The sequence below is a fragment of the Ochotona princeps genome, chromosome 3, assembly GCF_030435755.1.
Source record: "Ochotona princeps isolate mOchPri1 chromosome 3, mOchPri1.hap1, whole genome shotgun sequence".
NCBI lineage: Eukaryota > Metazoa > Chordata > Mammalia > Lagomorpha > Ochotonidae > Ochotona > Ochotona princeps.
In genome coordinates this window covers 85,798,922-85,823,517 of record NC_080834.1, presented here as the reverse complement: position 1 = coordinate 85,823,517, position 24,596 = coordinate 85,798,922, and the positions used below count along the sequence as shown (strand labels likewise).

Sequence of the window (24,596 nt, the reverse complement as noted above, 5' to 3'; positions counted from 1 at the left end):
AGGCTACTACGCCGGGCTCTGTTTTATAATTTCTAATATGCCTACTATTCATGGGTAATTTGTTTTCTCCCTTAATATTATTGAAGGGATTACATATACATGCTATGTTAGTGTTGCAAAGAGACAGAGACATATTCCAGTTTCTTAATTAAAAAAAAACTTATTATTGATAACCCTGCTTCTGTGTTCTTTTGCCCTAGTTTTGGTAGAAGCATACAAGGTCTTCATGCTGTCTACCATCCTCAGTTACCTAAGAAACAGAGCATAAGAATTACCCACTCAAATGTACACTCCCTGTATTTAGTGATAGCTTTCTTGCCTCAGTATCCTACCTACTCCCACTCTGATGAGTTGGGCTCATAATTATAGAAGGAACCTGTAAGTTGTGTCTGTTTCTGTCAAAATTAGAACATTCGCATCAACTGTCATTCTGACTTCTTCCATCTGGCTCTTCTAGCTCATGTTCTATAAAGCAAGAACCCTCAGCCCTGTTGAAAGAAGAATTAGGAAAACAATGCACAAATAAACTGTTTCCTGTTCATCTGATAGCTAGCCTACTCTGTGGTAATCCTTTCACTTTCACGTTCCAAAAATCCAAGTCATCATTTTGTAATATTTATGTCAGAAAAAATAGAAAAGGAAAAAAATATGTGCCACTTCTTTACCCTAAAATGAGATTTTATTCTGTTTTCTCCCAATCTTTTACTACTCTCAGATTACCTGATTCTAATTTGTTTTTTTATGAAGATTTATTTTTATTGCAAAGTCAAATATACAGAGAGGAGGAGAGACAGACGGAAGATCTTCCATTCGATGATTCACCCCCCAAGTGACCACAATGGCTGGAGCAGCACCAATCCGGAGCAAAGAACTTCCTCCAGGTCTCCCACGTGTGTGCAGGGTCCCAAGGCTTTGGGTTAGCCTCAACTGCCCTCCCAGGCCACAAACAGGGAGCTGAGTGGGATGCAGGGTTGCCGGGGTTAGAACCAGCGCCCATATGGAATCCCGGCACGTTCAAGGCGAGGACTTTAGCTGCTAGGGCCACTGCTCTGGGCCCCTAATTGTAATTTCTGACTACCCCACCTGCCATGTATACTGAAGGAAAGTTACTCAGCTTTACTCTTATGTATAATAATTCTTACTGCATTAAACCATTCTGAAAATTAAATTGGATTGCATGTAAAACAGAGGAGCTGGCATGTCTGTATTGAATATACATTAGCTGCATTCCTTAATGGGAGCCCTTTATTCTTTTTTTAAAATCTGCCTTTGATGTTTATTGGAATTCTTCATTATAGAAAGTAGAGTGAACGCAGTTTGGATACTGAAGCAAGAGTTAAATCTCTACTTCTTCCAGACACTGCAAGAGATAAAGATTTGTCTCAGCTTTTTTGGAGTGAATCAACTGTAAGTTGCACAAACACCTTAGTTACACAGATAGCTGTAAAAAACCCAGAAGCCAGTTAACCCTACCTTTTCTGCCCTTCTTTTTCAAATTCACATATACCACATCTTGAAGATGGAAGAACTACCAGTTTCATGTTATCTTTTCACAGAAGAGTCTTTGTAATATAGGAAAGAGTTGCAAGTTTCAAAGCCCAGTCCTTTGACCAGTGATATTATAAATTCTGAAATGCATAAGGGTTTTCTCTTTTGTATGTTAATGTAATTGCCTACCCAGCCTTTCTATCGAGCACCTTAATTGATTCTATTTAATTGAATTTTTAGTTTCATTGAATTTCGTTACTTTTTCTTAGTCTCTCAAAAAATATATGTATTTTTATTATTTTTAAATATTTTATTTCTTTGAAAGGCAGAATCTAGAGAGGAAAGGAGAGAGAGAGAATGTATCTTCTGTCTCTGGATTCATTCCCCGAATCGCAATAACAGCCAGTGTGGGCCAGGCTGCAGCCAGGAGCCCCAACCTCCATCTGGGTCTCCCACATGTGTTACAGGGTACCAGCTACTTGAGCCATCTTACATTACTTCCCAGGTTCATTAGCAGGACCTTGGATCAATATGCAGTATCTGGAACTTGAACTGGGATGCTGGCATCTCAATCAAAAGCTTAGCGCACTGTGCCACAAGGCCAGCTAGGCCTCATGTATTTTCTGCTATTCACACTCCTTAAATGTTTTCATGTTCTCTTCTAGTAGCATATTTCTTTTACATTATTAACTAAACCTATTATAGGAAGCAAACTTACAAAACTAACCATTAATTTAAAAAAACTAGACAATTAAGCTTTTGATTAGACCCAGATGATCTATGGGACAGTGTTTTATCAGCTAATAAATAACATTTGTGACAAAGTAAATTCATACCATTTTATAAATTTGTGTGACATAGTGTTTGTGGTAAGTAGAGGTAATATCAATGGCAGTACTGTGCAAATGTAAAAGCAATGTACCTTTTTGAATGAATATGATTTCTTAGGCACCTGAAGTCACTTTGGCACTCTTGATTAATGAGATGATTCTGCTGTTGGGATCAGCAATGAAGCAAGCATTCAGGAAGTGTTGAATGAGTAGAGGGCCCAGCATGGTGACCTAGCAACTAAAGTCCTGACCTTGAACTTGCCAGGATCCCATATGGGCACCGGTTCTAATCCTGGCTACTCCACTTCCCATCCAGCTCCCTGCTTGTGGCCTGGGAATGCAGTCCAGGACAGCCCAAAGCCTTGGGACCCTGCACCCGCGTGGGAGACCTAGAGAAAGTTCCTGGCTCCTGGCTCCGGATAGGCTCAGCTCCAGCCTTTGCAGTCATGGACGGAAGATCTTCCCCTCTGTCTCTACTCCTCTCTGTATATCTGACTTTGCAATAAAAATAAATAAATATTTTTAAAAAAAGAATAAGAGAAGACATTCTAAAAGTTAAGAAGTATGTTAACTTTTGTAGAAAATAAGTTATATAACTGACAAAAAACTTTGAAGTTAACTATATGTAAGTGTTTGTAAAGGCCATCTTTAAATAACTGTTCTTGGTTTTGTTATGGACATCAGAATGCCAGATTCATTAAGCAACCTAATGGTTGCACTTACTAACTTTACTTTACCAAATATTAAATGAAAAAGCACTGATATTTTCTCTGATTCTTTTAGGGATTATTTTAGTACATGACTTAACAAATAAGAAGTCATCCCAAAACTTGTATCGTTGGTCACTGGAAGCTCTAAACAGGGATTTGGTGCCAACTGGAGTCTTAGTGACAAATGGGTAAGACCAGAATTACTTCATAGTTGGTTTGAAATGTTATGACACAATATGGGGAAAATCAGTTGGTGGAGGGAATTTTGCAGGGGGATCCCTATACCCTACATAATTGTAGAATATATTCTCCAAAATAATACTTTGTCTTTTAATAGGCAAATATCTTCTTATTCTTTCTTTTTATAGCGCATCTATATATATATATGTGTATATATATATATATATATAAAGTAAACACATTTCATGTATTTCACAATAAAGATATAGGAGCATAGTGATAATTCCTACTCTACCCTCCCTCCTCTCCAGATTCTCCTCCTAACCTTCTTCTTGTTTAGTTCTGTTTTGTTTTGGGTTTTTTTTAGTTGTTACAATGACATACTTTCAGGTCACTTCATAGTCACAAGCTTAACACTCCTTTAAGTAAAGAATTCAGCAAATAGCTAGTAGGAAAAAAAAACTATTCCTCAAGAGTACAGACAAAGGCTACAAACAGAAATCATATCAGTATGGCAACCTCACTCATATAGATGACATTTTTTTATACTCTGTGTATTACCACAAATCAGATAAAATCTACAGTATTTATCTTTTTGTGGAGACTGGCTTATCTCACTGAGCTAATACTTTCCATTTTGTTGTAAAAAAAAAAGCATTTCATTCATTATTTTTTTTGAAGACTTATTTATTTGAAAGTCAGAGTTAGTGAGAGCATAGGAGAAACAGAGAGAGATCTTCCATCTGCTGGTTCACTCTTCTAAACAGCTGCATGGCTGGGCCAGATCAGGCAAGGCAGGAGCCAGAAACTTCACCTGGGTCTCCCACATGGTTGTAGCAACTCAAGGACTTGGGCCGTTTTCCACTGCTTTCCCATGTGCATTTGCAAGGATCTGAATGGATCAGATTGGGAATGGCAGGACTTGTCCCAGCATCCCTATGGGATGCAGATATTGCAGGCAGCTGCTTAAGGTTTTGCACCACAACGCAAACTCCTCTTTTTATTCACTTAAAAATTGCTTTAACACGGCAGTAGTTTTCATTTTAATGATATCTAACTTCTCAATTTTTCTCATATGGATTCTGATTTATTACCTTTTCTAAGAACTCCTTGCCTAATCCAAGATCCATACAGATTTTTGTCTCCTACAAATTTTATAGTTTTAGGCTTACAATTAGGTATTTGAACTAAAGTTAGTTTTTAATAAGATGTGAGATTTTGGCTCACATGAACATTTGCCTGTGAATGTCCAATTGTTCCTACAGTGTTGAAAAGTTTATCATTTCTCAGCTGAATTACTTTATCTTCTTTGCCAAAAACAAATTGAATATATTTGTAAGGATCTGTTTCTCAATTCTAATTCTGTTCCATTGATCTATGTGTCCATTATTTCACTAGTACTATACTGTCATTGTTGCATGAGAGTGCATTTTAAAATTATGTAGTATGGTTCTTTTCACTTTGTTCTACAAAATGGTTTAATCTTTTCACACACACACCAAAAAAACTTTATTTAAGGATTTATTTTTTCATTGGAAAGGCAGATATACAGCAACATGAAGATACAGAGAGAAAGATCATCCATCCGCTGGTTCACTCCCCAAGTGGCTACAGTGGCCAGAGCTGAGGATCAGAAGCCAGGAGCAATGAACATCTTCCAGGTCTCCCACCTGGGTGCATGTCCCAAGGCCTTGGGCCATTCTCCATTGCCCTCCCAGGCCACAAGCAGGGAGCTGGATGGAAAGTGGACCAGCCAGGACACAAACCGGTGCCCATATGGGATCCCAGTAGATGCAAGAAAAGGATTTAGCCATTAAGCCATCATGCTAGGCCCACGAAAAATTTGAGAGTCAACTTGTGTGTATCAGCAAAAATTCTACTTGGATTTTCATTGAAATTGCATCAAATCCATAGATCAAATCAGAGAAAACATTCTTATTCTGTGGCATCTTCTAATTCACAAATACATTATGTCTCTCCATTCATTTAGTTCATTTTGATTTCTTTTACAAGTGTCAGCACTTTATAGTTTTGGGCACACAAATCCTATACATATTTTACTAAATTTTATATCAAAGTACATATTTTAAAGATATTATAAATAACATAAGTTTTTAAATATCAGCTTAAAATTGTATGTTGCTGGTACTATAAAGTAAAAAAAAATTAGTACTGGCCTTGTATCCTTTGACCAGAGTTGTTACTGGAATCCTTAAGATGTTCCACAAAGACAGGTTTATTTCCTCTTTTTCAACCTGTTCCTGTAGTGTTTATTTCTTGACTTATGGCACTATAACTTCTAGTGTGGTACTAAATAGAAGTGATGGAATTGAACATTTTTATCTTGTTCCTGATCATAAAAAGTGACCAGTCTTTTTTATAGTGCATGATGTAGGTTTCTGTTGATATCATTTATCAGTTCAAGAAATGTTCTTTATATTCCTAAGTTGCTGCTAGGTTTGTCGTTAACTTATGCTTTGTCAAAAACTTTCTTTGTATCAGTTGGTAAGGACACATGGATTTTTTTAGACCAGTGGTGTGATGGATTAAATTGATTGATTTTCAAATATGAAACCAGCCTTCTATTTCTTGGTCATGTAGTATTATATTCATTTACTTATAGCTGGCTTTGATTTGTTAATAATTTGTTGAGGGCTTTTGTCCATGTTTATGAGGGAATTGCTGTTGCATCCAATGCGAGCCTTTCCCCAAGAAGTGCAGCCCACACAACTCTGCTAAGCAGCAAAGTTTATTGAGGAGGCAGATAAACCAAATGGTTGGGGTCAGCTCTCCTTGCATTCAGAGAGTGATCCCGAGGTGTAAGTGAGATGAGTTTTTATACAGCCATGGGAACCAGGTGAGTTGGACTGTCACAGGAGGCTGCTATGGGAGCAATGGGTAAATAAATCCTACAATACTGATTCCTGGAACTGAGGGTTGCTGGCAGGCCATGTTAGCCTCGTGATCTGGACCAAGAAGCAGGAAACTGACAAAGCATTTTGTACAGAAGCATGAAGAACAGGTTAGCAAACATGCTGGCCTAAACCAAAGTGGCTCCATTTTGTTACTGAATTTTACAATTTGTGTGCAAATTTTTCCATTTAATGTCATGATTGGTCTTGGTATGAGGATAACATTGGCTTCATAGAATACAGTAGAAGTATTCCTTTCTCTTCTGTTTTCTTGACAAGGTTGTATTTTGGTGTAGCTTAAATGGTGAGGCCTTTGGGGACTGAAGATTACCTATTTCAAAGGTGTTGCATTACAAATTTAATTTCATAGTGGCTATGGAAGTATTCAAGTTTTCTGTTTCAATCTTGAGAGTTTTTGGGAGTTTATGATTTTTGAGGAATTTATCAATTTCATTTAAGTTTTTGCATTTTTGTGAATAGAGTTGCTTATATCATTTGTGTATAAACCTTTTTTGTATCTGCAGTGATATACCATTTTTTGTTCCAAATTTTTGTAATGTGTGTCTTCTCTCTGACTTTCTTCAGACTTACTAGAGATTTATCATTTTTATGGGTCTTTCCCCAAAAATGTTTTCATTTCCTTAATTTTTCTCTGTTGTTTTCTGTATGCAGTTTAATTGTTTCTGTTCTTGTTTCATTTCTTCTTACTGTGTGTTTATTTTGCTCTCTTTTAGTTCTGTTTCTTAAGGTAAAACCTTAGATCAATACCTGGAAACCTTTCCTTCTTGCTAATATAAACAGTTAATTTTATAAATGTTCCTTTAAGACTGCTTTAGCTGCATCCTACAAGTTTTTATGTCTTATCTTGACATCCATTTAGCTCAAAATACCTAGTAATATTACTTGATATTTCCTCATGGGTTATTTAGAAATGTATGTTTTCAGTTTCCAAGTGTTCATAGATGTTCTTTTTATCTTTTGTTGCATTCTAACTTGTTGTTGTTATGGGCTAAGGACCCTTCTTTGTGTGATTTCAGTTATTTTATATTTGTATGCTACCAAATGATCAGTATGGAACTGGAGTGCTGGTCTCTGTTGGCTCCGTTCTCAATATTTTCATATACTAATGAGGATCACATCTATTCATATACCACCTTGAGGATGAGCCCAAGGTTTCATGAACTGCTTTATGGAGAAGCTTTCTCGAACTCCACACTCTAAAATCTCTCCCAGAACTTTGCAGTTTGCTGAGCCTTCTTTGTTGGTCCCCTCGTCAAAAAAACTAGAGCTTTATCTACTGCTTCATGCATGGTTGCAACCATACTTGTGTCCAGGATGAAATAGCAGGACAACAAACAAAATAGTCATAAAAGCACTTAGACTTTGCCCCACCGTCTTGGGATTACAGCTCCACCAATCAAAAAAAGAGATTCACTTTACTCTGTGTTCCTCGGCATTCCTTTTGTGGCTATGCCGCAATCATCATGAAATTGCCCAAAAGTTGACTTTTGAAGGAAGGATTACAATACTAAATTTTCATATGATAGCCAAACATTAGGAATCTCCTTTTTTGTTCCTTAAGCCAGAAGTGTCAGACTTCTGGAGTTCCCTGCACACAGTGACCGCTTTGGGATCTTAAGCTACGTTACATCCTGAAAGGCTATATAGAAGGAAAACAAAACCATAAATTCACTGCTGGTTCAGTGACACTTTAAAATCTGGTCTTCTTCCTTAATGTGTTCACTTCCAAAATATATGGTTCATGCATTCTGTCCAGATTTGATAGTTGCATTCACTGGAAAGAGAGGAATGAGTTTACTTCCAACCCGGTGAGTACAGAACTCCAACTTCTGTTTTTTCAGCCAAAGAAAGGCTTTGCTATATGGAGGTCTGATTGTTATATAAAACCTAAATGTAATACATGTTTGACTGCATACATCTGGATTCCTAGATGACTTCCTGGGGGAGAAACATAACTAATTTAAAAGCCTTATGTCAAAGCCAGATGGATATTTCCTGTTTCCTGTCTCAGTTCTTTTCATCATTGATACTTTATCCACCTAGATTTTACATAATTGTTTGCTGTTAAAATTATTGTGCTCAATAAATTTATTCATATATTTATGATTAATGATAAATAATATATTATTCATTCAGAAACAAATATGTGTTGTTATCAAGGGATTTAAGGTGACCATACCAATACAAGATACAATTGATTGTTGGAAGAATTAGGGACTTGCCAGATGGAAAAGTCCAGGCAAAATGTAACACAAAGTGAAAAGGCCAAAATCTAGGAATGACAGAGTGTGTTCCTAGTTTGTTTGTTTGATTGTACTGCCTTTGTTTCAGGAAGAATTTAAGGTAATTTATGTTCCAGTCTTTTCATACTGGAGTGGTTAGAGATGAGACTCGAAGATGGCACTAAGTATATTATCAAGAGTTTTGTAATTGATGCTTGAATATGAATTTTATATAATGGAATAACGAACCCAAGAGGACTGATAATCAGATTTGTTGTGAATTTTCTGTATATTGAATGAATGAAGATAGAAATTGAAAATTAATATGTACATTTACATGATTTCGTTTTTGTAAAAGGTGAAAGTGCATTTATGTGTGTTTATATATACTTGTATATACAAAGGAAAATGTTTCAAAGGATATACTTTAACTTGTTCACAGTGATAACCTCTGGGGAATGGGATTAGAGGGAAGGGGATTTATGTGGATGTCTGTATATTGGGTGGGATATTGTGTTTTTATTTCTGTATTTGAATTTTTAATAAATATGTATTAAAAAAATAAAATGTTATTATTGCCAAAAAAAAGAAAAAAGAAGAGGTACAACTGTGTTTTGACCCAATAGCTTCATTTTGACTTAGAGATGAACCTATAGATGTATTAAGCAAATTAATGAATCACTGCTTCATTGATGCATTGTTTGAAAAAGCTAAAGATTTGTATGTAGTTCTAATGTCCATCAGAATATTCATTAAATAAATAATGATATATCCACATACCAGAGTTCTATTCAACATTTAAAAAATCAAAAAGATCTCCATTAATAGGTTTTAAAAATCAAGATGCAGTGATTATATATCATATACCTCATATTGTATAAAAAGTTTGTACTTATATAAAGATTAGTGAAAGGAGAAACAGGAACTAATAAAAACCATCTATAGGAGACCAAAGGAAGTGGGCTATGAGGACAGGGTAGGAACAAGGCTCCTATCAGCCTAAAGTATGAACCATATACAAAAAATCTAGGGAAGTTTTATGTGTTTTTCATCTAATACGATCACCTAATGTTTATTGTAAAGAATTTCAAAAAACAAATATATAAGGAATTGAAAAGGAACCCACATATACCCGTCACTCAGTTTCAACAATTATGAATATATGACCTGTCTTACTTCTTCCATACCCATGCCACTCTCCATCTTCCTTGACCTGAATTGGATTATTATCTTTCATGCTTCATGTGTTATACTTGTTCTATGTAACCTTAATTAAAGGGTAAGAATTTTTAGAACCTATCCAACATACAATTATCATACCTAAAAATTCACAATAATTCTTTAGTTAGTAAATATTATTTTAATTTATTCAACTGATTCATATTTTTTCAGACAATAGTATCTAAATAAAAGAACATTCCCCTTCCTTTTTTATTTTAACTCATTATGTCTTTGTGGGAAAAGATGACTTGCTTGTGTAGTTTCTTGTATTCTAGCTCTTGCTTTTTCTATCTCTGTAATGTCTCTTTTTTACTGATGTAAAGAGAACAGATTTTGTACATTCCTTAGGTACAGTTCCAACAAGACAGCGCACTTCCCTCATTCACCTGGTCCCCTCAGCACTCCTCCCTTTGGCCCTTTCTTTATCAGTTCTTAAAAAGACAGTTTTAGTCCACCTTATGTTTACAGGCTGAATTCACTACTAATCACAACATCCAACTTGTAAAAAGTAGAAAGATCACCAGATCCACTGGAGTTACTGTATCTCTATAGTGCCTCTTAAACCTGTTTCCTGAATCCTCCATCTGCTCTAAAGTGGTAGTTAAATATAATGGGTCTGAGAGATGCAAAGGTTTTTAAAATAGCGCTGTCTTTGTGATGTTAGACTTATCAACCTTATCCATCCATAATGAAATTCTCCCACCAACTTTTCACTGAATGGTTAAAACAAAAGGATTTCAAGATCAGATTTTAAATTGGATGTGAAATTTTATGAAAGCTAAAGAAATGTATGTATTTTGTATATTAATGTGTAATAGATTATGCAAGCCCTATGTGGCAGAGATATTTGTGTGCCAAAGGTGATATTTTGAATATATGCAATATTTTTCATGTGAGACAAAATTAGTGAGTGCAGAAAAAAGCAATGGTCCTGAATGAAGATATTCTTAAAACCTTATTCTCTAGTCAATCAAATTTCAGTTTTGGACTATGTCTCCTAAATCAGGGTTGATGTTGGTAAGAAAAATCAAAGGCCTTAAACTCCAGCTATTACTGGCTTTGATGGGATAAATAACATATTAATATTTCTATGAGATTTACATAGTTTAAAATAATTGTATTCCAAGGCCTAACAGTAGCTATGGCTCTGTTGGGCATAAAAATTGTAGTGAAAAATATAAAGATTTAGTAACTTTGCCCCCACAAACTCAATTCAGGTTACTCAAAATGAAGGAAAAGTAGTATCAACGGAAGAAAAATAGCTGTGCCCTTTCTAGGTTGTATTGACTTGGATTATGCAATATTATTTGACTGTCATGAATGGTGCAAAATCATCTTTTGCTAGGTGTTATAAAATCAACTTATAACATGTCAGAAATTCAAATGTGTTCTACTTCTAAAAATGAAGAGAATTTAAATTAATTTAACAACAATGGGCCTCATGTTCCTTGCAGTAATGAAACTATTATTTATATTGCCAGTGTATCCTTTGGGTGTAAGAGGATTATAGTAGGCAGTGATCCAAGGCCACTAACCCCAAGTAATCCTTATTGCCTGGTCTTTGTCTTCCATGGCTCTCGTGTCACTGCAAGTACTTGTCTCCACTAAATTATTTTCTTTTACTCTTCCTTTTGCATTTCAGCACTTTCTTTCAATCTCCATTTGTTTAATCCATCTGTCCCCAGAATGTAATATCTATATTTAATTTATTCTAGCTTTCAGCTTCCCTGTTTCTTGTTTTCCTGAAATAATGTGTTTCTCTTTATTATTCATAGACACCAATGTGTATGGGAGATATATAGAGCTTATGTATGCCCCCAAAAGGTACCCAGAAGCTCACGCTTTTCCCCTCTGGCAAAGGTTTGAATATTTTCTAAGCTCCTGGAATTTTCTCTGTATGGGTTAAATCTGTTCTCAGTCTTTACACTGAAAATTTCCTGAGCTGTTCTGATTGGTTTTCATGCCTTTGAGGGAAGCCAGCTACCATACACTTGGTGGATACTCAGTTGTTACAGTAGTCTGTTATAAAGACAATAACAGAGTGGGGCAGGCTTGTGACACAGCAGCTGAAACACCTTGGAACACCTGGACGAGAGTTTAGTTTTAAGTCCTTGCTCCAATCCCAATTCAGCCCTCTCCTAATGTATGCTCTGGGAGACAGCAGACGATGAGTCAAATATTTGGGTCCCTGCTTCCCATATGGGAGACGTGGATGGCTATGCTTTCCCGGTCTAGCATCAGCTATTTCTGGTATTTGTGGAGTGAATCAGCAGCTCTCTGTCTCTTTCAAATATATAAGACTAAATTAAACTTTTTTTTAAAGAGACACAAAGAAACAAATTTGGAATATTGAGATAAATAGTTGGAAAGTGACAAATGATGAGGATAGAGTAGCAAATGAATGAGTAGGAATCGGTTGATTATCAATGTAATAACGTGCTAGTTGCTTTTAACTTTTATATATCTGTATTGGAAATATAAATACTATTTTCTTCTTCGTTTTATTCATCACAGGGATTACGACCGGGAACAGTTTGCTGATAACCAAATCCCACTACTGGTGATAGGGACTAAACTGGACCAGATTCATGAAACTAAACGTCATGAAGTTTTAACTAGGACTGCTTTCCTGGCTGAGGATTTCAATGCAGAAGAGATAAATTTGGTGTGTATTTTAACTAATGTGTGTTTGTATTATTATCAAGTGTTGCAAAACCAAAGACCTATTCAGGTTATTTAGGTTCTAGTCAAAATTGCAATCAATTATCCAGACTGTCAGATAGACAGTTTGACTGTAATCTTTTGACATGTTCAAACCTTATTTTATAAATAATGTAGTTATTGGCTTTTTAAAATTCTCACCAAAAATAATTATATTAAGGTGACGCTAGATTCTTGTTTTTAAGAAGCCTTTTAGCTTTTACAAAATTTACCTTGTGGCTTCTAAACTGAAATGAGAAAATTACAAACTGTTAGCTAAAAGTGCTTCTTAAGGCTCATTTATATAAGTGTATGCATAAATAAAAGATTAAATTACTTCCTGAGATAGCTAACTCGATTGGACTGAATGCTGAAGTGGCTAAGAACAGTACTTAGGAGCCAGTGTCGTGGCAGAGTAGGCGAAGCCTATAGCGCCAGCATCTCCTATGGGCTCCTGCTTGTGTCCCAGCTGCTCTGCTTCCAGTGCTGCTCCCAGCTATGGCCAAATGGTTCAAGTTCTTGAGCCCCTGCACCCATATGGGAGACCCAGAAGAAGCTTCAGATTAGCCCACTCCAGCTGTTGGAGCCATTTGGGTAGTGAACAAGCAGATGGAAGATTTCTCTCTGTCTCTCACCTTTCTGTAATCCTGCTTTCAAATAAAAAATAAAAACAAGCAAAACTGAATTAAAATTTTTTTAAAGATTTATTTATTTTTATGGGAAAGGTGGATATACAGAGAGAAGGAGAGACAAAGAGGAAGATCTTCCATCCAATGGTTCACTCCCCAAGTGGCCGCAACGACTGGAGCTGAGCCAGTCTGAAGCCAGGAGCCAGAAGCTTCCTCCAGGTCTCCCACGTGGATACAGGGTCCCAAGACTTTGGGGCATCCTCAACTGCATTTCCAGGCCAGAGGCAGGGAGCTGGATGGGAACCAGCACCCATATGGGATCCCGGCACGTTCAAGGTCAGGACTTTAACCGCTGTGCTAAAGCTCCAGGCCCTGAGTTAAAATTTAAAAAACAGTACGCATAAGCCGGCTTCCACTTCCCAAGAAAAAGCATTGGTCAGCAGCCCCTGTCATGACTATGTTATTGTGTCATAACTATGTTATTGCATGATTTCTGGAATATATTCATTGTGCTGTCATTTCAGGTAGTGGTGGTGGTTATTAAATACTAATGGCCAACATTTAATGCCTTTATAATTTTCTAGTTTATTTACAAAATCTAATGCTTTTCTAATTTAATTATTTCACATGCACACCAACCTTCTGAGATAGGTACAGTTATCTCTATATTAAAGTTGAAAACAGAAAGCAGGGAGGAAAACAGAGCAGGGTTTCACAGGTGGGTAAGGCATTCTAACTCCAGAGCATATGCTTTGTAATTAAGCCTGTTTTACATTGGCGAGAACTCTGAGAAATTTTCTGGATCCACAATAAACCAATCCCACCTGCACAATTATATTATCAGAAATAACTGTACAGTTTTTTTGAATAACTACCCCATACCTGGAGACTTTTTATTCATAATGTCTGGCAGGATACCAGGACTGAAAACTTTCACAAATAACTCAGATTCTGATGCCTTTATTTTGTGACTCAACACTTGTGAAAACTGCTTGGCTCCATCCCACCTCTACCCCCATGGCTGAGTCAGCTCCTGCTTATCCCTGCATTGTTTTTCACATTCTGCTTTGCAGTGGAATGTGCTTTATTTATTCATTTCTTTTAGTCATCACTATGGAAAATTCAATGTAAATAACCCAGATGATTAGCAATGGGCCATGATATTCCAGAGGACTCCTGACATACCAAAGTATCTTCATTAAAGAAACGTTGAGACTTCTTTGAACATCATTTCTAATGAGATATTTACCATTGAATTCACTTAATTTGTTCCAGTGATTGCTTTTCATATGTATCTCAATATATCTGTTTCTAGAATCTATGGGTTTCTGTAATACCACTTAGATATATGTTGTTGTTAACCACTTTACCAAGGCCTGGCCATCTTTTAATTGTTAGCAAGATGTAAAGGGAAACAAGAAGTGGAACTTGAGTGCATGTGGATCTCTGCAGAGTTCTTATACAAGATGACTTTAATCCTTATCAGTGTACAGCATTAAGAATGCAGGATACACAATAGTTAACAAAAAGGGGGGGGGTCATATGAATGCAGGAAAGAAAAAATGAGGAAAATTGGATATGACAGAATTAAAAACAAAATAGTAGTCTGAAAGATTCTGCAAGTAAATGTAAAGCCTGAAACTGGAAACTGGTGTTGGCAAAGGAGCTGAGACTCGCTTGGAATGCCCACATGCTGTGTTAGAGTTTGCAGGTTCAAGTTCTGGCTCTGCTCCTGGTTCCAGTTTCCTGTTATGTGCTTCCCTGGGGGAGGCAGGTGATGACGCAAGTGCTTGGGAACCTGCCACGCACGTGAGAGATCTGGATTGAGTTCTGAGCTCCAGGATTCAGGCCAACCCATCCCCTGCCTGCTGTGGGCATCTGAAGAATAAGCCAGTAGAGAGAGGAAATCCATCTGTCTGTGTCTTTCTTTCCTTCCATGCCTTTCAAACAAATCAATTAAACAACAAAAAAAAAACACTGTAAACTAATGTAACAGTATTAGTGTTAGCATCATCAGTTGCAATATGAGTCTGTTTACAGCAATAGGAAATAAAGAACATAACCAGTGCGTCCCTCAAAGGAGAAATCGAAATTACCCTCTGCCTGAATGCATGCAAATGTGTAAATTATAAATATATGGGCGAATACTTATTTTTTTTAATTTTATTAGGCTTACTGTGTTTAGTATAAATCTTTCTCAGCTATGTCTTTTACTCTGTGCTCACACTGAAGCATCCTCTTAGTTAATAGTCCTTTCTAAACCTCAGACAAGCTGTTTCAAGCTATTATTTATCATTCTTTGCCCTGAACTATGATTAGTGACAGATGGTTCTGTGGGCTATAAACTTTTCATTCTTTTTTTTTAAAGAGTCATTTATTTTTATTGTAAAGTCAAATATATAGAGAGGAAGGAAGAAAGAGAGGAAGATCTTCCATCCACTAATTCACTGCTCCCAAGTGGCCACAATAGCCGGAGCTGCGCTGACCTAAAGCCAGGAGCCCGGAGCCTCTTCCAGGTCTCCCATGCAGGTACAGGGTCCCAAAGCTTTGGGTTGTCCTCGGCTGCTTTCCCAGGCCACAAGTAGGAGGGAAGCAGGCCCATCGAGTTTAGAATCGGTGTCCATATTGGATCCTGGTGCATGCAACCTGAAGACTTTAGCTGCTAGGCTACTGTGCCGGGCCCTCTACTTTTCATTCTAAAATCACCAGTTTCCCAAAGCTGGTGACCCCTCAAATTAAATTCTGGGCAGCTTTATTTATTATTCTAGTTTTTGTGTTTTCTTTTGTTTGTTTTTTCTTTTTAGCCCCATGTATATCATCTCAGAAATCATTCATATTCTGATGAATATCCATTTTGTAAAACATATCTAATGCAGGTAAAAATCTTGCTTTTTATGTGTCTGAATTGCTTTAGAAATGCACTCAAACATTATTTCCAATACAACAGTATACACCATGATGTTTCAGTGTTTTTAATCCATATATGAATTATTTTTAATTATCTTTTTGCCTGAAAATTCAGTCTGATAACATTTGGTTAGAAAAATGAGAAAAAAGAATATTCCAGAACTTGCTATGTGCCAACATATAAAATCTGATTTAATTTTCACAGAAACCCTATGGATAACTAGTATTACCCCTAGCTCTCTAATAAGTAGTCCTAACTTTAAAAGGGTAGTAACCTAACTCGTGTTAGAATGTAGAAATCCTGAGCTAGATAGTTGGAGTCATAGCTTGCCCATGTCACAGATCGCTGATTTTTCTAGTGCGCTGTGGTCTTTGAAGAATTTTCTGTCTCTTTTTAGTGATTTTGGAGAATGTATTACAGTTTCTGGTCAGAATCTCTAGTCAGAGCCTTAAAATGTCAGATATAGATGAAAAGTGCTAAATTCATTAGAAAGTAATCATATCTTAGGTAACTTGGAGGTGGACTCCAAGTAAGCTCTCTCTCTGAAAGTAGCAAGTACACAGTGGTACTTAATATACAAACACACAGTGTCCTCTCTCCGGAGGTGGCGAGCACTCAGCACCGTCGGGTAGCAGCGACAGTGCTTCACTGGAATCCTGGGAGGACGATAAGAAGCCTCTCCAGATCTGTGCAAGCTACCATAAAAATTTCATGTTCTAGATTGTTTTTTCTGTTCAGGCTTTATTTTTACTAATTTAAGGAATTCCATTTAAAAATGATAGTTTATTATCAAAAACTGTGTATCTTTCCATGTTTTCTACTAATATGAATTGCATAGTTCTTAATTACTTGAACGTTTGGTACTAAAAAAATGGAGTAGTTACTGTTTTCAATGGTTCTATTTCTGGTTTTCAGGATAAATGCCGGTAGATCACCTGGATTAGTACCTTCTGCTATTATTAAACTACTACCAGCCCAATCTTCCTGAAAGAATTATTTGATATTGAATGCATTGATACGTTATTCTTTAAAATTGCCTAAGTGACAGAGTAAAAGGCTTTATCTTCCCTTTGTCTTTTTCCTCTTTGGTTTGTGCATGACTTTAAAATAATTTGAATATTTCAGGAAGGCATTTTGTCTACTATTTTGCTGTTAGAAGTGTGTAACAGGAAGCAGCGATGATGAAGAGTTTCTTTCCTCTAACTTGTGAATCTTAATGTTTTATCTTCCAGGATTGCACAAATCCACGGTACTTAGCCGCAGGCTCTTCCAACGCTGTCAAGCTCAGTAGATTTTTTGATAAGGTAATGGCTTCAATTAAGTTATTTTTAAACTTAATTTCTATATTATCAGACTTTAAATTCTTTGTGAAATACTATGTCCCTTTTTTGCTACGTCTGAAACTTCACCTCCTGAATAATAGTTGTTTTGATCTCTCTTATCAGTTGGTGTAATTACTCAAGGCTGCTGACGTATGTATTCCCTCACCAGTGTTCTCTAAGTAAAACCTGGATTTAAATGAGGTTTTTGCCTTTCCGATAAAAATAAATAAATCTTCAAAAAAAGCTATCCTTAAAGCAATTTATACTTACCCGTATCCTAGCTTTTTTTGTACTCATTCACGTACCCAGTCCACCCCTTACAATACGCAATAAGCCAGGGAGGTTCTGCTGTAGCCTTGAGTTCTTTCAGCCTTTCCATGGAAATGTTAGCGATTCTTGGTAAGATTATGCCATATTCTTGTTTCTCTGTCCTAACCTTTGCTTTTCCGTTGTTGACTCTGCTGGCATCACTGCATTGTCCTGCACTGGAATGAGAATGTCATGACTAAGCATACTGGTAAATTTGAGCACTACTTGTCTTTTCTTCCACAAGGCCACGGGCTGCAAAGTGCAAAGAATTAACCAAGTCTGAAGTTGTTGGCCCGATGTTGACATTGCTTAGTAAAGTAAAATGGAATGTGTTTCATCATATATTACTGGAACACATTAATTTGTGTTTCATCATATATTACTGGAACACATTAATTTATGTGTCACAGTAAGTGCAATCTCCTGATAAAGCCATTTCCTTCCTCAAAGCTTTTTTGAGAGTAATGTTTCTATTAACTGTTTAAATTTGATATTTGGCCCTCATGTTCAATGTATCAGTGTAAAATAAGCTCTGTTCCCCTTTTGTGTTGGTATTACACCACCATTAGACCAAATTTGGCTTCACTGCAAAACATCCTAACTGGTATGTGGCAAATAGGGTTTGGCTATGCCCAGATATTGGTTCACTGAATTCTTAGAGCCCCTAGTCCTAAAAGCTGAATAAATGATAACCTTCTCCATTTGCAACCATATGCTATGCAAATATCAGCAATTTCTAAATATACTATAACGACAACTATTCAGAAGCACTGAAAGGAATCTGAATTTCTCTTTTCAAACTTAAAATTTAAGAAGCAGTTATAGTGAAGGTGTGGAGAAAAGATTTATTTATTTTTATTGGAAATGCAGATTTTCAGAGAGAAGGAGATACAGAGAGAAAGAGCTTCCATTTGCTGTTTACTCCCCAAATGGCCACAATGGCTGGAGCTAAAGCAGTCTGAAGCCTGGAGCCAGGAGCTTCTTCTGGGTCTCCCACATGGGTACAGGGTTCAAAGGCCTTGGGCCATCCTCTGCTGCTTCCCCAGGCCTTAAGCAGGGAGCTGGATGGGAAGAGGAGTAGCCAGAACATGAACAAGTACCTATATGGGATCCCAGAGCTTAAGCATGGGGCAGATGGATGGGTGATTAGCTAATTGAGCCATTGCACCAGGCCCAAAATGGGAATATTTTTCACACTGTTGGTAGGAGTATGAATTAGTACAGCCTTCTGGAAAACAACATGCAGATTCCTCAAAAAGTAAAAACTGGAATGTGCATGTCATCTTATAATCCTGCTGCTGGGTATACTGAGTATATATGCAGAAGAAATTAAATCAGTCTGACAAAGAGACATCTGTGCTCCCATATTTATTGCCATGTTATTCATAATAGCAAAGAAATGCAAACAGACTAAATGTCCATCAGTTGATGAGTAGAGAAAGAACACAGGTATCTATCCACAGCGGAATATCATTTAGCCATAAAAAAGGGTGAAATCTTGTCATTTGTTACAACATGGATGGAAGTAGAGGTCTTTATTTAAGTGAAGCAAAAAAATCCAGATCCAGAGAGACAAATTCTACATGATGCCACTCGTATGTAGAATCTGAAAAAGTTTATCCCATAGAAGCTGAGAGCAGAATGGTATTTACCAGAGAGTAAGGAGGAAAGGGGCATGGAAGAGGAGGATACAGAGAAAGGTTGATGAATAATGTGCCAACTTAAGAGAAAAAAAATTCTAGTGTTCTTTTGCACAGTAACCTTATTATACTCATAGATGACAAAAATATTTTTTCAACAACTGGAAGAAAAAATTTTGAATGCTTTTACCATAAAGAAATAAATGAGAAGATAGTTTTACTCTGACTGGTACACTGCACAGTTTAAGTATATGAAATAATCATGTGATATTCCAATATGTACAATATATGTGTCCATTAAAAGTGTAAAAATGTATTTTGAAAACAAGACAAGAAAAACTTATGCTCGGTTTGGAAAGTGGCCTCTCCCCCCCATAGTATTTATATGTTTAAAGATTTGATTCATTGATATATTTGAAAGCACAGTAGAAAGAGAAGGAGGAGAGGGAGATAAAGAGATTTTCCATCTACTGGTTCACTTGGCAAATGCCATCAATAGCCAGGAATGCACACAGCCAAAGCCCGGAAGCCAGAAACTCCATCCAAATCTCTCGTGTTAGTGTTAGACGTTCAAGTACTTGAGCAGTCGTCTACTGCTTCTAGGGCACATTAGCAGGAAGTTAAATCAAAAACAGAAACTGAGACTCCATACTAGGCATTTCAGTATGAAATGCAGGTTTTCCAACTAGCAACTGAACCCACTGCACAATACCCACCCTCCCACAGTATATTCTTTAAATTTCTTCATCATGTATTAGCTGCAAAGTAAATAAAAAACAGCAAGTTATATCTGAGAGAAGCAGTAGGTTCTAAGCTAGCACAGTGCAACTTGTGAGGAAGCTCTATTTTAGAGCAGTTCTAGGAGTAGTTTGGTTAGTTCAAAGAAGGAAGCAAGATTTGGTGAGAGCGTTAGCATTGTGCCACAGCAGGTTAAGGCCTCACCTGTGACACTGGTATCCCATTTCAGAGCACTGGTTTGAGTCTGGCTGCTCTGCTTCCCATCCAGCTCCCTGATAATGCACTAGGAAGGCGGTAGAGAATGTTCCAAGCACTTGAAGTCCTTCCACCATAATGGAAAACCAGGATGGATCTGCTACCTTCAGCCTGGGCCATCCCAGCCAATAGAACCAATTAGGCCATGAATCAGCAGATGCTGGTTATGTCCGTCTCTTTCTCTGTCACTCTACCTTTTAAGTGAATAAATAATTTTTGTAAAAAAGGAAATATTTTTTTAAAGTTTAAACGATTAGATTTTCCTATCCTGCTGTGGAGAGAAGAAAGGGAATCAGTGCTTTGTTGTTGCCTGTGGAGTCAAGTGTTTCAAAATAAGCCCTCATCGGGAACTGGTTTTCTATTCTGGGACTAGTAAAGACAACCTTGTCCTGGGTCTCTTGTGGCTAAAAGTAACCCAGTCAGAGTCTCTGAGATGGAATCTGGATGATTTGGTTCTCAGGCCAGTGAGAGGGAGCTGGCCCAGGCCTGAAGGAATATACTCTACTCTCATTCAGAAGAATTCTAAGCTTCCTGATTCCAGACTCAGTGTTTTATTTTTAAACTCCAGCTATTCTGTATCCTTATCTGACTACTTATCAGAACAGCTATAGGTAAGAAAAAACACTGCCTGTCAATCATTGATGTTTCACAAATATTAGAGGAAAACTCATTATTTTTTAGAGTGTTTCTGACCACTTGAAAGCATGCCACTCTGAAACATGGTACATTAGAAAATTAGGATCTGCTTTCAGTGGTAGCGATGGGTAAATGCAGATACATCTGTGGCCCTAACTTGTTTCTCCTACTAACCAAAATACAGATCATTCTAAACTTAAGGATGTAGATTAAGTTCATAAAGGAAAGCTAATTGGCTGCTTTTGATGTTATATCATTTGTCTAACTTGAGGGTATACCAAATTTTCACTCTTTACTATTTGGGCTTGGTGGGTTACCACATTGAACAGACTGCTCTTTAAGGAATAACTACTATAATAACCAAGTATTTACTTATCTTCTGGGAATTCTGTTTGGTACATTTTAAAGGTGACTGCTACAAAAACCTACAAAGCCAGACTTTCTGCCATACTCTAGGAATTGCCTGGGAACTTGTGTCATCCTCTCATTGTTTAGTTGTCTTTGCTTGTTTATTTATAATATTTAATTATTATTTAAAAAGCAGAGTTACTTGGAGGTGGAAAGAGAGATTGTCTGTCCCCTGGTTCACTGTCCAAAGGTACTCAACAGCCAAGACTAAGTCCACCCAAACCCAGTAGATAAGATCTTCATCCTAGTCTCTGGCATTGGGGAGCAGAACCCAAATATGTGAGCCATCCATCAGTGCCGCCAAGAGGTACTTGCATTAAGCTGCATGGGAAGATCACATTAGCTGGGGACTCAAACCAGGCACTCCTATGAGGGTGCTAAAGTCCTAAATTACAGCTTGAAGCCCTAGGCCACAATGCTCACCCACACACACACACTTATTTTTTGATATAGTCTTAATTTTTTTTTTGTAATGAACTAGATCTTTATGGAAATACTCTGCAACCCTGGTGTCAGTAGCACCAGATCTTAACCCACTACACTAAATGTTCAGGGAACTCTATCTCTCCAACCAGCCCCATGCTCTTCTCTCTCTTTCTCGTTTTTAGTCACACTTCTCTGGTGGACAGGTGGCACTACAGCCCAACCCTTCCTCTCCCCTCCAATCTCAGGGACCACAACTCCTCTAGCATGGCAGAGGTGTGGGACAAAGAGGGCAAGGAAGAAGAGTTAGTCACATAAGGAGAGCGTCTATGCCTGCACTTAGAGCAATGGGAGGCCACCCTGCCAAGAGGGGCCCCTCAAGTGAACCGCCAGCCCCACCACCCCAGGAAGGTCAAATGCAACACCCCCACCCTGCCAAGGGAGGGCATTATATCATCAAGCAGTGCTGAGACAGGCATAGCCTCTAGAGGAAGCCGAGGCCACAGTGTGTTTAAGTGTGAATGATAAATGGGTCCTGCAGTTCACATTAATTCTCTCAGCTAGCTGTGTTCTTCATCGCATGAGTTGAGTAGTCCACTCATTCTCTCTATCCTCGTTAGTGGCCATTTCAATCACGTGTACTAAGCCCTTAAAATCTTTGTTTCTCACAGGTCATAGAGAAGAGATACTTTCTAAGGGACAGTAACCAGGTTGGTATCTACCTTTTCTTAATAAAATGGGTCTTAAATTTGGAGGAAAATATTTCCAAATTTATTTTCAGAAGTGTTTCCATAAATTTGAGGGAAACTCTTTGTAGGCAGAAGCAGGTTACTTTGCACTGTACTGTTAAACCTGAAAGGAGAAGTGCTAAGGAAATAAAGATCCTGAAACAGAGTCGTTCAAAGATAAGGTAACATGAAGAAATGACAAAGGAAAATAATTTAATTGGGACTCCAACAGTATATATACAGAGTTTATCAAGAATCAAATAATTCTGGCCCGGCGGCATGGCCTAGTGGCTAAAGTTCTCACCTTGAACCCGCCGGGATCCCATATGGGCGCCGGTTCTAATCCCTGCAGCCCCACTTCCCAACCAGCTCCCTGCCTCTGGCCTGGGAAAGCAGTCGAGGACGTCCCAAAGTCTTGGAACCCTGCACCCCATATGGGAGACCCGGAAGAAGTTCCTGGTTCCTGGCTTCAGATCAGTGCAGCACCAGCCCTTGCGGTCACTTGGGGAGTGAATCAATGGACGGAAGATCTTCCTCTCTGTCTCTCCTCTCTGTATATCAGACGTTATAATAAAAATAACTAAATCTTTTTAAAAATCGAATAATTCATATGCAAATTGAGATGTTGAGTATTATGAAATTCATCTTCATCCTTTCCAATTTTTTTTTAACTTACTTGAGAGGCGAAGGGAGAAAGAGAGAGCTTCTGCTCTACTGGTTCATTCCCACAAATGCACATAATGTTTGGGGCTGAGCTGGGACTGAAGCAGAGGTGGAGCACAGTGCAGGTGAACCACATGGGTGGCGGCCACCACTGCCTCCCAGCACCTGCACTGGTAGGAAAGCTGGAGTGCAGAGCCAAAGCCAGGAGCCAAGCCCAAGAAGTGAGTGTCCCAACCACCAACCTAAATGCCGGTCCCCTTTTGTAATTAGATGACAATCACATTTGCTTGGCAGATTTTTTCCATGTCGGCTGAATTTCTTTATACTTATTCCTCGCGTGGTGTGAGTAAAAGCTTGTTTTTTTAAGGAACAACAGGCTGACATATAGAAAGGGAGAAACAAAGAAAAACATGTAAAAGGCTACCAGTATTTGAACTTTTCCAGCTTGAGATTTAACATGATTATCTTTCATGCCTACAGATTCCAGGCTTTCCTGATCGAAAAAGGTGTGGGGGAGGAACGTTGAGGAGCCTTCATTATTACTGAATTACACTTATCCTGGGGAAGACTGAGCAAGCAGTGGCCGTGTTCACAGCTTTCCTCTTGCTGTGTCAGTTATTGACATCACAGCCTTTTAATCAAATCATCTTAAAGTGCGAGCCTTCAGCCCTCACCCTCTAATGGAAAAATGAAAAGAAGTGACAACGTGGGAGGTGCGGACTTTTCCCTGGCTCCCTCTGCTCCTCACCTTTCTGTCCCTGTTTATAGATTCTGTAAAAGCCTTGTAGAAATATGAGGTATTCTCAGAATGATGTGGTAAATGAGCAGTGACAAAGCGCTGCAGAGAAAATGTACTCTTGCCCAGGACTGGAGGGTTTTTATGGCTCTGTAATTTCCTGATCTCATTGCTGAAGGCTTAATTAAGTGCTTCAGAAATGTATCTCTATTGTTTTGCCTTCTTGAGAGGAAAGGTTATGTTAACCATCCCTCAGTGGTCCACCCCAATAATCTCATTTTCAAGAAAGCAAAATGGTGTTATTTGATTGTCTCCCCCATCATTTCTCTCTCATTCTCTTTCTCTCCCTAACAGACACACACACACACACACACACCTAAAAATAGCAACCCTTTCCTCCAGCTCCTCTCCTTTGCAAATAGCTTGGTGGCTGAGAGAAATGGAATGAGAGCTGGAGTTAAATATAAATGCAGATTAATAATACATAGACCAGCAGTCAGAGAAGAAAGAATTCTATGGGAAACTGACAGCTCCTCTCTCTAGGTTGCAGCTGACTGCAGTCTGTCCTGGTGTTTTCTGTCTGGAAATGGGTAAGGTGAAACCTAAGCCCTGCTCAGAGGCAGCTAGAGAGTTACAGCCTCTTTGGTATTTATGTTCTTGAAGGAAAAGTCAACGTCTGAAGTGTCATTTAACTAAACTCAATGAATAGCATGACTCATGTATCAATAATGTATTCGGGGAGAAAAGTAAAAAGTTCCACCATCTCACATTTACATAAATTATGAACTAGGATTTTTCAATTTCACAATCACTCCAAAACTTTTGGGGAATGTAGGCTGTGTCTCTGTGTGTGCGCTTGTTTAATTTACTTGGCCCCATTTCTTCCTTAACATATAAACCTAGTTTCAAAAAATTTA

The 24,596-nt window shown here is 37.8% G+C and overlaps 1 protein-coding gene across 1 annotated transcript in view; it reads left to right on the top strand.

Moving 5' to 3' along the window:
* RABL3 (RAB, member of RAS oncogene family like 3) overlaps positions 1 to 23,736 on the top strand; it is a 46,841-nt gene extending 23,105 nt beyond the window's left edge. The window contains exons 4-8 of the mRNA XM_004577868.3: positions 3,102 to 3,216; positions 12,099 to 12,249; positions 17,054 to 17,125; positions 22,224 to 22,262; positions 23,424 to 23,736. Coding sequence (XP_004577925.2) covers positions 3,102 to 3,216; positions 12,099 to 12,249; positions 17,054 to 17,125; positions 22,224 to 22,262; positions 23,424 to 23,489 — 443 coding nt within the window. The 3' untranslated portion in view covers positions 23,490 to 23,736. The remainder of the gene's footprint in view (positions 1 to 3,101; positions 3,217 to 12,098; positions 12,250 to 17,053; positions 17,126 to 22,223; positions 22,263 to 23,423) is intronic.
* Positions 23,737 to 24,596: the final 860 nt, after the last annotated feature.